This window comes from Molossus molossus, unplaced genomic scaffold (genome assembly GCF_014108415.1).
Source record: "Molossus molossus isolate mMolMol1 unplaced genomic scaffold, mMolMol1.p scaffold_m16_p_3, whole genome shotgun sequence".
NCBI classification, from domain to species: Eukaryota; Metazoa; Chordata; class Mammalia; order Chiroptera; family Molossidae; genus Molossus; species Molossus molossus.
This window is the reverse complement of record NW_023425366.1, coordinates 22823889-22840452: the sequence shown is the minus strand read 5'-3', so window position 1 is coordinate 22840452 and position 16564 is coordinate 22823889. Positions and strand designations below refer to the sequence as shown.

Here is a 16564-nt window from a genome sequence, read left to right as displayed (position 1 = left end):
TTTATTGTGATAATTTTCCCATTAGAACAATGAGGAGACATTTGTAAGAAATGATCAACAATGGACTGACAAGAGAACCACCCTTACATTTCCTGGACATTCCAGAGAATATATGACCCAGTTCTAAAATGTCTAGATACTTTTTAAGATGTATACCCTCCCAGAGTAAATCATCAATTTTTATGTTGATTTAGGGTAAAATGATATTTTAATTACTACTAATCACAAGAGTATAATTTGAACTGTTTGACTTAGCCTAAATCACCTGTTTAAATGAGTAAAATCCTTAAATAAGAACTTGAATCTACTTATTTGGTGAGTAGATGAAATATGAAATTCAAGTAGAAAACAAAAAAAAGTTTATGACCTACATAAAATGAAATAAATCTATAGTTTGTACAAGTATGCATAGTGACTGTTGCTAAGAAACTGGTTTTAACAATTGAATAGAAATAAAAAAGTTAAGCATTAACCTAAATCTGTACAGACCAGTTGACAGAGTACAATTTTATTACTTTTGTAAATTAGTTTTTAGAAATGCCTTTAAAAAGTTTCATTCTCTTTATTCCCCTTAAAATTACTTTTAATTTGCCTAATAACTTTCTCACAGTTAATGGAAAAGCTAACTTTGACCCTTTCCTCAATTCTCAGACACATTTTGTAATAAGTACTTGATGGTATAGTTACTCTAAAATATTATACCTCATTCTTTAACCAATAGGGATGCAGGAGTGGTGATTCAGGTCACAGTAGAAAATACTCATTTTTTAAGGTAATAATAATAGCTCAAAATTTCTTGTATTCTCTTATTTGTTCTTTTCTTCTTTTTTTTTTTTTTTTGTCTTGTGACACATACTAAAATGAAAGTAAATTCAGTTCAATTAATTTCCACAATCATTTTTTCTGAGAACCTAAGCCTTATACAGTAACATTTAGATTATAATTGCTTCATTAATAATCACAATTACATTTTTTCCTTAGAAATCCCATAACGTTTCTCCCAAACTTTAAATAGTAGTTGCTAATTTCCTATTGGTTTCTTTATTTATTTATGTTTTTCTAATCCTTCTCCTCATTCTTATTTTCCCCTTAAGAGAATTAAAGTTATATCTTATATAGCTTACATAGCTTCTTGTTTGTCTAATGAGAAACTAAGCACTTTACAAAATTATAATGATTTTATAAAGGTAGAACTCTTCTTTCCTTAAACTTTGTATTTGGAGTTATGTAATATTTAAAATATATTTCTAAAGAAAGAAAAATGCATCATTTTATTATTTATTATATTTATTATCATATTTATTATCATATTTATTAAAAGTATAATTGTTCTATTAAACAATTTTGAATTTATATGTGGAAATTTACATGCATTTATAGATATTACTTCATATCATCAGTTTCTTATTCAATACTTAGATGGAATCAGTTTAAAACTGAATCGTTAATTTTCTCATTTTATACACAAAATGAGTTTAACTTTTACTTTAAAATCTATTTTAAAATAGTATAACTGAAGTTTATATGTGTTTAGAACAAAAGAAAAGCATCACTAATGTTTCTCTGTAACCCAAATCATGCATACTGACAAGTATTATTTCCACTGTTACAAAATAGTCACCTATTTTAAATTTCATTTAGAAATTTAAGACAATGCTGTTGTGAAACTCCCCTAACTCACTAGATGTGACTACACTCATTTCACTCTTAAGTGACTCACTGGAAATCATTCCCATGAAGGACTCAAGGATGGAATATTAGAGGCAGGAAATCAGTGCATCCAAAGGGAAAGGGTAGAAGTGTAAAAAAAATAAAGAAAACCATACCAACAACTAGAAATTAAGCTCTGGATGACAGAACATACTCACCAATGATATATCCAATAAGGGGTTAATATCTAAAGTTTATAAAGAACTCATACAACTCAACAACAACAGAAAAAAACGAAAACAATCCAATTAAAAATTGGGCAGAGGCCCTAAATACACACTTCTCCAAAGAAGACAGATGGTTAATAGACATATGAAAAGATATGCTCTAGCCCTGGCCGGTTTGGCTCAGCGGTTGGCGCGTCGGCCTGCGGTACAGAGAGACCCGGGTTCGGTTCCCGCTAAGGGCATGTACCTCGGTTGCAGTTTGTCCCCGGCCCTGGTTGGTCGTGCGGGTAGCGGCCACTCGATGTGTCTCTTCACATCGATGTTTCTCTCTCTCTCTCTCTCTTCCTCTCTCTCCCTCCTGCTCTATCTGAACAAAAAATGGAAAAATGTCCTCGGGTGAGGATAAAAAATATGCTCAACTAATCATCAGAGAAATGCAAATTAAAACCCAAAGAGATATCACCTCATACCTGTCAGAATGGCTATCTTTAATAAATCAACAAACAACAAGTGTTGGCTAGGATATGGAGAAAAGGGAACTCTGCTGCACTGTTGGTGGAAATGCAAACTGGTGCAGCCACTATGGAAAACAGTATGGTGGTTCCTCCATAAATTAAGGACGGAATTGCCTTATGACCCAGCAATTCCACTTCTGGGTATATATCCTAAGAAATTCAAAACATTAATTCAAAAGAATATATTCAGTCCTATGTTCACTGAAGCATTATTTATAGCCAAGATATGGAAGCAACCCAAGTGCCCATTGTAAATGAGTTGATTAAAAAACTGTGGTACAGCCCTGGCCCGTGTGGTTCAGTGGTTAGATTTCAGCCTGCTCACCTAAGGGTATTGGGTTGGATTCCCGGACAAGGCCATGTACCTGGGTTGCACGTTTGCTTCCCAATCCCGGTTGGGGTGCGTTTGGGAGGCAACCAATCAATGTGTCTCTGTTATCTCTCTCTCTCTCTCTCTCTCTCCCCCCCTTCTTCTTTCTACTCTCTCTCAATGGAACAAATAAAAAATAAAAATAATAAAACAACCATGGTACATATATATAACAAAAAACTACTTGGCCATAAAGAGAATGAAATATTTCTATATGTGACAGCATGAAGGGACCTAGAAGGTATCATGATAAGTGAAATAAGTCAGACAGAGAAAGACAAATACCATATAATTTCATTTAAATGAACAAAAAAATAGAAATTGGCTCATAGAAACACAGAATAAATGAATGGTTGCCAGAGGGAAGGGTGTGGGGGAATTGAGTAAAAAGGGTGAAAATAATTAGGAAGTAAAAACTGGTAGTTATATCACAGAAATGTAAAGTATAGTATAGGGGATAATATTGTAATAACTATGTATGTTGCCAGTGGTTACTTGAAACATTGGAGGGATCACTTTGTAAAGGATATGGTTGTCTAACCACTATGTTGTATACCTGAAACTAATACAAAATCATATTGAATGAAAATTACAAAAGCTGGGCAAAAACGGGAAATCAAGGTCTGGGCAGGAGAGAACCAGAGATGGCTTATTTGGATGCATTACAAGTAACCGAACCTTTCTTCTAAGCTGTTTGAATTCTTGATTAATGTCATTGCATTCTGGTTCTTTGCTGTTTGCAGTGATGATAATATTAATATTAAAAATATTACTATTTAGTAATATTAATAAATACCCCATAGTATAGAATAACATAGTCCTAAATAAATACCCTGCAAAATAACCCTGTGAAAAGACAGTTAAGCACAAGAAAACAAAACAGACCATACCTTAAAATTTTACATTTGGATGCTTATTTTTCACAACATATTTTACTATCATTCTTAAGTAAGCAAACATGTTTTCAAACCAAGAAATGATGATTCATACCCCATGTTTTCCCAACTGACATGATTCAAGCTTACTGTTTACTCCAACGACATGGAAGAAAGACAAGTTTCATGTCGATTCAAAAGCTGTTTCATCTTTTGACAACCCCTCACGGGGATCCATATGTGTGTCTACAGCTTTAGTAAGTCAGTACTACAAGTAAGACTGAGGACACTACTTTATTTCACTGTCAGACACTAGCTCCTGTGATATAAAAAAAAAAAAAATCAAGTTTGTAGATGGAGAATTTCTCTCAAATGTAGTTTTCCTTTATTTCTCACACAAGGGTCTTGATTTCTAAGCATTTTCTTGTATTTGGGAGTTGGTAACTCTCACCTCACCTTTGCCAAATGTAATTTTTAACTTATAGACTCTGATTTTTCTTTTCTTTAAAGTACTACATTAAAACGTAACTTATTAATATTTTCACTTCATCATGCTTTATCAGTCTTCAAAAATAGAACATATGGTAAACTCAAAAAACCTGGCATGTTCCCCAAGATACCATGTTCCACTATTATCCTCATTTATTACACTGTCGAGAGTTTCAATTCATATTTATTTATTTTTTTTATTACTATCTTTACAACCCTCAATAGTTCTTTGTCACCTGTTTAGATTCTTGAAAGTACCTGTAAATCCACTCACCAGGCATTTGCCACTCTCACAATTATCAACAGCACAACAGGGGCTTCAGGACCATACCTGATGAATGATGACAGGTTAATATATAACAACTACTAACGTGGCAGATTCTTGAGAATACCCCTACAAACACTGCTAAGAAATAAAGTTTTCTGGAATTTAACTGGAAGTGAAGGACGTTTTATGGACATGTAAAATAACTTGAATCCAATGAGTAAATTAGCCAACATTAGACCTGATGTGTAGAGACACTCAGTAATTGCTATTTGTCTTCCCATTTCCCAAGACAAATGTTCTTCCTTAGAGTTCTCTCCTGATCACAAACATGCTTTAAGAAGCAAAATATTTGGACCACTTTGGGGGATGGATTCAGATGAATACAAAAGAGCAGATCTTGCCCCCTCTCAAGACATTTCCTAAGATTTTCCTATACACTATGACTGTGTTGAGGCTATGGCTTTATGGATTATTCATTTTTTATCATTAATTACCCCATCACAGCATACAATTTTATGCTATATGTGTTTATATATTTTCCCTATTATCAATAGAGTAGTGTTTTGCCTTAAAAGCCCGTTTAATGTTTCTTTTGTCTGGTTCTTGTAAACTAAGCTTCAACATTTTAGAGGTGCAAGATTCTGAATCTCATCCCCCCAACCCTCAACCGGAGCCCCCAGTATTTGTAGGCATGTGCAATGTGGGTAAGGAATTTAAACATACAGAAGAAGCAAAGCTGAATGAGATCAAGTCTCAAAATATGTTGCTGGATCAAATGATGAGTGAGAAAAAAAGTAAACCCACCTCATTTCAATAGTGCAAGGGGGATTTATGGATATGAGGGAGTGGGGAGAGAGATTTGTTTACACTTTCTTACTCCATTGATTGCTTTATTAACTCACTAGCCTGCAGCCTTTGGTCAATAGAAACTCCTGACCAAGTCTGGGTCTTGAGAAGTTCCATAATTCACCTTACCCCCGGGGTAAGCAGACACAATGGTCACAGCGAGAAAATGAACCTCAGATTGCAAATGGCAAAACCATCTTTTTCAAACACTCATTCTTAGTGATAGGCAGAGTTTTCAGAAAGATATATTAAATGTCTATTATATTCCAGACAATGAAAATTATGTTATGGTTAATCGTGAGAATCACCCTTTGAGGTTGAATTATTATATCCCCATTATAGATGAAAAGTTGAGCTCGGTCAGGTTGAGTGGCACGTCCAGCGTCACATCACTGCCCAGCCACGTTGCAGGAACGTATGCCAGAGGCTTTCGTTCGAATCCTATGGCTTTCCCACTAATATCTATGCGAAGCCATTATATTTTCATGCAGTTTGGGACAGAGTATTTTTTTTTTTTTTTACCATTTTTATTTCTCTTTCTGACACAGGAAAAAAAAAAAAAGTTTCTTTTGCTTACCTCACGGCACTGCTGCCTACATCGAGGTCTTGGGCCGTGACGGCGCCGATGATGGTCCCGACCGGCGTGTCTTCGTACACGTCCATGGTGTACAGCGGCTTGCTGAACACCGGCGGCTCCTCCACGTCCAGCACGCTGATCTTCACCGTGGCTGTGTCTTTGAAGGGGCCCGCCGAGTGGAACCGGTGGTCAAGGTGAAGGTTGGAAGCTTCGACTTTAAAAGTGTAGGCCTTCTTTGTCTCAAAATCTAAAGGCTGTAGCGAGGACAAAGAAAAGTGAGGAGGTCCACTCATACAGAAGGCTCAAAGGCGGTGAACGTTGCTTCAGAATATTTGCAGGGGAATACAGATTGCATGGGCTTCAACATTTCGTGGTCCTTTGTACTTAGTGGGTAAGGAAATGTGTTAAGAAAAGCACCCACTTGTCGAAGATTCTGGGTAACTTGTACAGATGAGGCGTTGCATACATTAAAATGACGTATATGTGCACACGCATGCTAGGTAGGGTTTATTCATTTCATATGAGCGGTTAAAAACAGCAAAAGAACTTTTAAGGGAAACATTTTCTGCTCTTATACAATGCTGACATCTAGTGGAATTGAGCAGTAATTAAAACAGAAAATTGAAACTGGTTAATTGAAGATAATCTTTAGATTCCACTTTAAAATTTGCTATAAAAAAGGTTTTTTTTATAACCACTTTTCTTATTTTGACAAGAATATAATTTAATATTAAACACAATTTGTTTGTCTTTATTGATTTTTTTAGAGAGAGGAAAAGAGATAGAAACATCAATTGGCCTCCTCTTGCATGCCTCTACTGGGAATTGGGCTCACATCCTGGGCATGTGCCCTGGCAGGAACTGAACCAGCAACCTCCTGATGCATGGGCTGATGCTCAACCACTGAGCCACACTAGCCAGGGTCATATTAAAACTTAAATGTTTAAGTTTTTTTTTACTAAAAAGGGACTGTATACGGATTTTAAAAACATGCAGTGTTAATTATGAAAAGAGTTTTAGTCTTTTGTTTTCTCAGCAATGAATATATAATCATTAGGCACTGGAATTGTTAGGCATCATTAGGATGTTTTACCAATAATTAAGGATATTTTACCAATAATTTTACCAACATATATGTTCAAATGAAAGAAAATTGAAATATATCTGGAAGTCACTTGTCGTTGATTCTCTATTTTAAATTTACTACTGCTTATATTTACTTTTTTCCTGAATATTGGTTTTATGTTCCCCAAACTGAAAATATTGTATTTTAGAAATATGTTGTTGCTGGGTGTTTTAGATAAATGAAAACTTTAAGATCAAAGAGTCTAACTTCTAACCATCTATGAAAAATTGAGACAACATGAAATTAACATCAACATAGAAATTTATGGGGACCTTTAAAACTTTCTGCTTTCTGAATTAATTCCCTCTAGTGTGACTCTTACAACTTGCTCATTGCTGTGTGGACGCATCTGTTTTTTACTTCAGTAGGCCTGGGGGAAATAAAGGAAGTCTATTTCTCTCTTTCAAGGCCAAGAATGTTGTTTTATGTGTTTTCTCTGAGGATGGAAGAAGAAAATCTAAAAATTACTGTGAAATCTTCAGAAACGATCACAATACCATGGAGCTTATTACAGCAAACAGTAATACCACTTGGACTTGACACTGTGTTTTTCACAGTGATTTTCATTCAGAAGGATTTGTTTATTTTCCCTGTAATTAGTCTCATTTTATCTAATTTGTCCAGTTTTTACTCATGGTTTTATCTGCTTTGTGTTTAATGCTTTCTTTTACATTTTTATATTTTTAGTTGCTCACTTTATAGCTATTTACATATAATGTTTATTTTCTTCCATTTTCATCTCTTTTCTGTTAGGAATTTAGATTTATCATTAAGTCAATAAAAGTAAAGAATGGCATGCTAGCTGCCATGGTTGATATAGTTATTGCTTGTGCAAATAGAAATATAATAGCTTGAAAAAGAGAGGAGATGATCTTATGATGTTTGTGTTTTGATTGGCCAACACCTTGTTTTGTTAAAGGTGTCAAGCTCATGAAAAGATGACATATTTGCAAAACAGATCACAAAACATTATTCAAAAGAAAAACATAAAACTGCCACAAATACATAAAACTGCCCAGAATGAAGATCAAAGCAAGACAGAACACACATTTTCACATACTGAAAGGCCATCATGTTAAATATAAGTTAGGTTTATTCTATTCATCTCTTATAGAATTAATAATAATTTAAATTATTAAAATGGTAACATTAAGTTTAAAAAAGTAAGAAATCTTTAACAAATTAAACCATTCAAAACTGAATTAATTGAAAAAATATCGATGGGAAGGCCTGGAATACATCCTGAGGACAGAAAAATACAATGACAATTAAGGTTTACTCTCTCTACCCAAAAACTCAGAATAGTGAGAAATGTGTCATCTTGTTTAAAGAATGAGTAGTTAGAAGAAGTACTAAGTTCCCTACCATTTGGAGGGTTCAAAGGAAATGTGATACCTTAAGAGATGTCTGAGACAGACAGATGTATAAGACAGAGAGCTGCAATAGCTAATCCAAACTAAAGAACACAGAAAAATAGATTTTCTGTTTTTGTAAACTTTGTATGCTCTATAAATGTTAAAAAAAAAAAAAAAAAAAAAAAAAAAACATGATTTTTCTATCATAGTGATCTCTAACTTCTAAGGTAAAACTATTTTGACTTTATCACTTTTAGTCCTTTGGCCTAGAAAACATTTTGAGCTGCCCTGGTTTATACTTACTCCCTTTGTTGGCCCAGAATTAATTTTTATCCTAGAATGTAGGAGTTAGTAGCAATTGTTTCTTATTTCTCTCTTGGCTTTCTCCTAAAGATTGAAATGCCTCTGATTATCTATATGATTAGGTTTTTGTTTTTGTTTTTCCTAGATAAGACCTCAATTTTATTTACCTATTTGATTAAAATTCCACAGCTTTCTGATGAAATGGACTCTCCACTTTAAAATCCGTTTCAAGCCTAGAAATGAAGGGAGAATTCTTGCACCTTTCCTACATTTTTAAAAGGAAATCAGACATAGCCTATGCATTTTAAGGACTCCTTACCGATCACAGCAGGCAAACATTTGGTGCTCGGGGAGATGTGGAGTGAGATGAAAGAATCTTTCTGTACATACAGATTTTTTTTTGTAACTGAAAACTGATATCCTGCAGTGATCAAAGAACTAGAGAAAATTGGAGGAGAAATGCTACAATAATATCCTAGATGACCTTACTTTTTCATGACCCTGACCCTTAGGCAATGCCTCTTTTTAAATCTGAGTAGTTCAGAAAGATCAAAGATAAACAATACTGATCTTTCTCTGGCTGACTTGATCCAATCCATGTGACTGACTACCTTCCACTTTCTGTGGAGAGAGGGGTGAGATGGTGTCAAGGAATGAAATTCATCTACTTTACAATCAACAGAAATTCTGATATATGAAATAAAAATAGAACAGACAGGACTATGTTTGTTAGAACAATCATATTCTGTGACAGAAGTCTATTATCATAAAGGTGAGCTTATTTACTCCAGCACAACAAATGAAACCATTGTGGCCTTGCTTGGGAACCGTTCAATTTTAGGACCCTTTCTAGAAAAGTAAGAAAATGATTAATTAAAGGGAATTTAATTGAGTAACTTCTTGCTCCAAAAAGTATGATAGGCAGTTAGACAGACATGAGCAGAGCAAAACATGATGGGCCAGGTACAGAAGGTCACCAGGGTGGGAAACCCTGGGTGCCTAGCAAGGGACAACTGTACGGTGGGACCTCATCCCCAGGGTAACATTTCCTCCTTAGCGTGTTGCTGGATATGTGGTTTGGACCCTCCCCCACTCCTTTCATTATCTCTGCTCACGCCGTTTAGATCCCCTGACTTTCCCTTCTTAAAGATAACATCTAGTCCTCAGACTTCAGCTCCAGGCCCAGAAAAGCAGCAAAACCAGAGGAGGGATGCATGGCTGACCTCAGGACCAGTTAAAGACTCATCTCCCATCCCCCATCCTGGTGCCAACCAGTCAAGCAGTGATGACCCCCACAACCCTCAGCAAAGGACACACCTGGAAAGCTACTGAATATGCTGTTGAGATCTTCCCCTGGAACCTTCACTAAAATCCTCACCCTTAAAAGCCTGTAGGCCAGAAAACTCAGTGCCAGCCTTCCTGGTAGCCCTAGCCTTTCCTCTCCCCTTTCCCCTCCCCCGAGGTGCTTTGCCCTTACCTGCCTGTGCCTCTATAACTTGTTTCCTAAGCCCATTTCTTCTAGGGGTTACTTCTTCTACCTCTATGACTTTCTAAACAAACATTCTCTTGGAGCTGCACTCTTGGCTCCGAATTCTTTCCTAGCCGGAATTCAAGTACTAGGTTGCTGAACCCAGGTCCAGTCTGACCCCACTGGTCTAACACCTGGTGCAACTCTTGCTTCCTCCAACAAGGATGTTTCAATAAAAAAAGTTGGTGACAACAGAATTTTCAGAAACAATTGACATTGTAGAAAGTTGTATGGGAAGAAACCAGAACATGGAGAAATGGAATTCAATATATTTACTTGTTCATCATAATATAAAGGGAGAATTTGGACAAAACACTGCTTGATAGCATCATTGTTTTTAGCCTCTATCTTTGCTCTTACTTTATTGAGGTCCTGGTCATGAAAAGCCACATAAAATACATGCCAAATTATTTTCTCATGTCAAAGATTTTGGGTATGTGTAAAACACACTACAAACTGAACTATTTCAAAATGAAGTCCCAGCTGCCCCCCCCCCCCCCCGGAAGATGCCTTATTTGTCTTGTCCTCAAACCTTTGGAATATAAAACTGGGAAAATAGCCTCAGGACTGGGTATTCCAAACAGCTATTAACTAAGCTAACAGATAAGCAGACATTATAACTGCCAGACCAAAATTAAAGACATTGTTTAGAATTAGTAATACTATCTTAGCTTATCCACACCTACAGACACTTCTTCCTTCTATTTAAATAATTATTGCCCTTTTCTATTTTATACATGCCTGTTGTCTTTACCTCCTAATTGGAACACCATTTGGGTTTCTGCCTAAGTCAGGGCTATTGAACAGCTAATTTTTGGATCTCAAGTATATGCTTGTTGTTTCTCACTTTGGCTATTTATTTTTAGGTTGACATATCAAATACAAGAGAATAACTTCTGAGCTCTTCCAGAACTCATCATGCTTCTGGACAAGGTTTACTAGAAATGCATAGCTGGAGTTATATTTTGAGAAATTTGAAAAATCATCAGCTTTAGTAGACAAAATTCTAAGGTATCCCCAGGGTGCCTGCCTCCAGTGACCTGTACTTTCATATAATCCCCTGCCCTTGAGTGTGTCAGGGGGGCTGTGCATTGAATGGGATATCACCCCATGCATTTGTTGTTTTATGGAAAAAGTGATTATGCAAATATAATTAAGGTTCTTACTTAAAATTGAGTTAATTAGAAGGGAGAATTTACTTGAAGGATCTGATCTAATCAGAGATACTACAGAGGATCCTCCTGGCCTTAAGTAAACTTGTGAGTATAGGGACACACCCAGCAAGTGTTTAAGGAGTACCTATAAGAAATAAGACTGGCTCTGCCAGTGTGGCTCAGTGGATGGAGCCTTGTCCCATGGACTGAAAAGTCCTAATTTGACTCCAGGTCAGGGCACATGCCCAGGTTTCAAGCTCGATCCCCAGTGCAGGGCGTGCAAGAAGCAGCAAATTGGTGTGTTTTTCTCACATTGATGTTTCTCTCTCTCTTTCCCTTCCTTTGTCTCTAAAAAAATCAATAAAAATATATTTAAGAAAAGAAATGAGACTGGCCTGGCTGGTGTGGCTCACTGGTTGAGCGTAGACCCATGCACCAAGAGGTCGCCAGTTGGATTCCCAGTGAGGGCACATGCCCAGGTTGTGGGCCAAACCTCCAGTGGGGGGCATGCAGGCGGCAGCCAATCGATGTCCTCTCTCATCAATTTTTTATCTCTCTCTCCCTCTCCCTTTCTTTCTCTCTTTAAAATAAATGAAAAATAATAATTTATTTTTTAAAAAGGAATGAGACTGGACCTTGGCCAATACCTAGCAAAACCATAAGAACTTCAGTCTTAAAGCCAGAAAGAAAAGAATTCTGCCATCAACCAGTAATCTTGGGAAAGTGTTTTAAATCTCAGCTCAGACCACAGCCCAGGTGGGCACCTTGATTTGACCCTGGGAGACCCTGAGCAGAAGTCCCAGTTATACAAATGCTCTGGCTCACAGTACCTATGCTTTCACCCTTCTTTACTTTTTCCTCTTCTATGATGCTTCAGTGTTCATGACGAACATGTGAACGTGCATCATTGTCAACACAGCAGTGTCATCAGTCTTAAAAAATAGTATCCTTTAAGAATTAAGATTCTAGGCTCTTAATCTTTTTTTTTTTTTTTTAATAGTAGGTCTTAATGGTCAATGGAAAAGAAAATTGTCAATGAACCCAAATAACCAAAGGCTGTAGATTTAAAGACACTATGAGAGTAAAGCAGATTTATTACACCAAGCTGAACTACAAAGATATGACTTTACTCCAAACATCATTTTAGAGAAAATTATTTCACAAAACTTAGTTTTATGATCAATATAGTAATTAATTCACATATTTGTTTGTAACACTTTCTCAATCCATAAGAAATTCTTCGAAAACTCTGCTACTCCTCAAGTCACGCATTAAATTACCCATAAATGTCTGTACCTACTTCTTTAATTGATGTATTCTAAATTCACATAAATTGAATCAATTATTTAATTGAATCAGATTTTATTGTGTGTAGGGTAGGTGTTTAGGATATAGTGATGAACAAGTTAAGTCCCTTTTATCATGGGTTTTTTACTATAAAAAGGGAAAGCCACAACAAAAATAAATAAATACGTAATTTTCAGTTAGTAATAAGATTTATAAGGAAAACAAAGTAATGGGAAAGAAAGACAGGAGGGGCAAGCATTACAATGAGCAGATAGGAGAAGAATCTCTGAGAGGTAGCACCAGGAGGAGATGAGAAGTAGGTGGGGGGACGCACAGGGAAATGAGCCCGAGGAAAGGTCAGTAGGGCAAGATCCCTGAGGCCCTTTAGTGTCCTTTCAACAAACATCGCTTGAATATCCTGCCGTGTTTAGACAATATTATAGATGCTAGAACAAAGCAAACACAAATCACCTGTGCAAGGAGGTGCTACTGAGGCAGGAAAGCTCGAATAGAGATCGACCCTCCCCTTCTCCATCTTGGCAAGAACATCACAGCTGGCCGTCACTGGCCACCTGTTCCTTTGATGCCTACTCCTCAACTTCCTGTATTTGTAGGACCAAAAACATTCCCTATCTAGAGAGGAGAGACAAGGAAGAGCCGCCTTGGCAGTCACCCCACCAGTGTCAGAAGCAGAGGACCACCTTACTCTCCCCCTGGACCACATTTAGTAAAAGTCTTCCACCCAGACCTTAACAGTTGTCTCGTTTATGAGGTCACTCGCTCTCACTTTTCGAATGTGTACAATCACTTTAATAAATGTACTGTGCTTTGCTAAATCTGTCTATCATGCTCTTTAATTCCTTCTTGTTCCATGATGTTTCTATCTCTCTCTCCCTCTCTCTCTCCTTCTTCCTCTCCCTTCTTGTGTCTATAAAATCAGTAAAGAAAAAAAAAAAGAACAAGAGAAAATAAAGATACTCATGTGGGGCAGTGCCTTCTATGCAGAAGGAAGAATAGCACAGCCTCCTTGGTAGAAATTGCAACTAATTTGATACCATGCTAAAGTAGCATGTGCATGTGTGTATATGCATGTGTGTGTGTTGTGTGTGTGTGTATGCCCGAGGTGGTAACAAAAATTTGCTGTGTTTTTCTTGATCTTACTAGTCATGGGAATCAGAGATGGATTTAAACATGAGAGTAAGGTAAACGATTTAGGTTTTGATTATTTACTCTTGAAGAAAAGTCAAGTTGGATGAAGTCCAGGTGTGAGGCTCAGACAAGAGCAGTGGCAGTGGTGGAAAGGGATAATGAGGACAGTTGTAACTTAGCCCCTGAGGGGAATATTAACCCTCACCAGGGGCAGCCAGTGGCGAAAGGAGGTCAGTGGCTATGGCTTTGATTTCTGGTGTAAGGAATTAGAGAGGAAGAGGAGTCTTTATCCAGGTGGGAGAAAATATAAGTAGGTGCGTTTTGGGGAGAAGAGAAGGAATTCTGCTTGAGACATTTTCTGTTTTAAGACTGCAACTCACCGAAATGTCTACATGGCTGCAGACAACCTACAACAATTATGTCAATTTGGGGGGTTAATTTGATGAGACTGTAGGAGAAAGTTAGGGAGAAAAAGATGAAAACAAATCTTTACAAAAACAAGAACATATTGCTTGCAGAAACAAATAATAAATACCACTTACATTTTCTTTGAAATTTGCAGGTCGAAATGGCTAAAAATAAGGGTATTTTAAACTTAAATTCAGGTATATATTTGACTATATATACAAAGTTATTTAAAATGGTTTCATTTTTAATGAGTTATTCAAAAATTAACCACATGATGGTGCTCTGCTACCAAATCGTTTGAATGTACTTCCTTGCCATTTAAGAATAACAGGACTTAAGTAAAATATAAATGTCCAGTGGGGCCAGTTGAAAACTTAGCCTATTTATTAAAGAATGCTGAAACAATTTTCTATTTATTTTTTAAAAAGTAAAAATTTTTTTGGGGGGGAATTAAAAAACAATCTTTATTATCTTGATGTTTACTTATTTTAAAATAAATAGAAAATTATTTCAGCATTCCTTATTTTTAAAAGGATATCATTACTAATTAGTTCCCAATAGATATTTTTGTAGAAATGATATGGAACTGTTTGAGAAACTATGCAAGATATTAATTTGTCTTTTTGCATAATTTAAGTATTCATCTCACTACTTACTTGCCTAAATTTCTGAATCACTAACAAGAAAATGACACTGATTTTATAAATATTTATTTATTTCAGTCTTTGAACATTTTTAAGTCATGTAACTTCATATTTATTTTTATATTCAGTAAGTATATATTTATGCTCATTTATCCAGTAGGAAAAAATACAGGCTAAAAATCTAACACATTTAGCTTTTCACTTAATAAAATGGCTAAATTTAAAATACTTTATCCTTTCATATTTAATGTAGCCATCTTATAATTTTTAGATGGGATAAAAATGTTAAAAGTTTTATTATTCTGGCTCTGGCTGGGTGGCTAAGTTGGTTGGAGCATTATCCAATACACCATAAGGTTGTGGTTTGATTCCCAGTCAGAGCACATACCTAGGCTGCAGATTTAGTACCTGGCTGGGGCTCATACGAGAGGCAACCAATCTCTCTCTCTCTCTGTGTCTCCCTCTCTCTTTCTAAAATCAATAGAAAAATAGGTCCTTGGGCTCTCTCTTTCCCTTCCTCTCTCTCTAAAATCAATAGAAAAATAAGTCCTCAGGTAAGGATTTTTTTTTTTCCTCTATTGATTTTAGAGAGAGAGGAAGTGAGAAGGAGAGAGAGAGAGAATCGTCAATGAGAGAGAACATTGATTGGCCGCTTTCTGCATGCCCCCCACTGGGGATTGGGCCCACAACCTGGGCATGTGCCCTGACTGGAAATCGAACCTGCAACCTCCTGGTGCATAGGTTGATGCTCAATCACTAAGCCACACCAGCTGGACTCAGGTAAGGATTAAAAAAAAAAAATGTTTATTATTCTGGTTTTGTTTGTGTCTTTATTTTTAAAATACTAAACAACATATAGAGCATGTTTTATTTGTTTATACTTTTTTCAGTGCAATGACATAAGTATAGACTAAGAGTAATTTATTTGTTTTTAACAATATCTGTGCCTTGGTGAGATTTATAAACTTTCATAATGTTACTCTGAATTCAAAGTGACACAGTGAAATGGCATTCTGTTACAGTGCTCCAGAACTGGAGCCAAGATCTGGTTAAAAAATAAAATTTACAAAATTGCCGCCTTTTATTTTTCTCAGCTCATATAAACCCGACTCTCACTTATCTGCTTAGCTCCTCTCCACCCAGAGAAAGAAGAGAGAGGGGAAAATACTGATGGGATATTGGAGATAAAAGAATAATGAGAATGTGTGCTTCAGAGCACTTCAAGCATTTTAATTTATTTTTAGTGAGTTAGAAAAAAGAAAACTCTGAAAGCAAATGATCTCATGCTCTAATTTTAACCAAATAACTGTTGTTTAAAAAAACAACTACATTTTCAAATGTAGAATAGTTTATTTTTGGACTTAAGAATATCATTCCTATACGAATATGGTTTTACATCAAATTTGTTCCAATGACATGTTCATATATAGAAGGAAAACATTTTAAAAAGTAATTTTAAGATTACTGTGTGACTGAAACACCCCTGTTGATGTTTATATACATATTTATTATTATGAATTTAGTTCTAGAACACGTAACGATAAGTTTAAGATAAAGTTTTCTCATAACTTACTGAATATATGCATACATAGTTGTATCATACAGTCTTCAAAGTGAACAGTTACATGAAAGGATGTTCAGTGTCATTAACCATCAGGGAAATGCAAATTAACCACAATGAGGTATCACCTCCTACCTGTTAGAATGGCTATTATAAAAAATAAAAATAAATAAAAAGGGTTGGAGAGGATGTGGAGAAAAGGGTTATCGGTGGGAATGTAAATTGGTGTGAC

At 35.9% G+C, this 16564-nt stretch overlaps 1 protein-coding gene across 2 annotated transcripts in view; it reads right to left on the bottom strand.

Annotated features, from left to right (window-relative positions):
- CDH12 (cadherin 12) overlaps nucleotides 1-16564 on the bottom strand; it is a 341340-nt gene that overhangs the window by 35645 nt on the left and 289131 nt on the right. For both annotated transcript variants that reach the window (XM_036279076.1, XM_036279077.1), the window contains one exon: nucleotides 5818-6071. In XM_036279076.1, the coding sequence (XP_036134969.1) occupies nucleotides 5818-6071 (254 nt within the window). The remainder of the gene's footprint in view (nucleotides 1-5817; nucleotides 6072-16564) is intronic.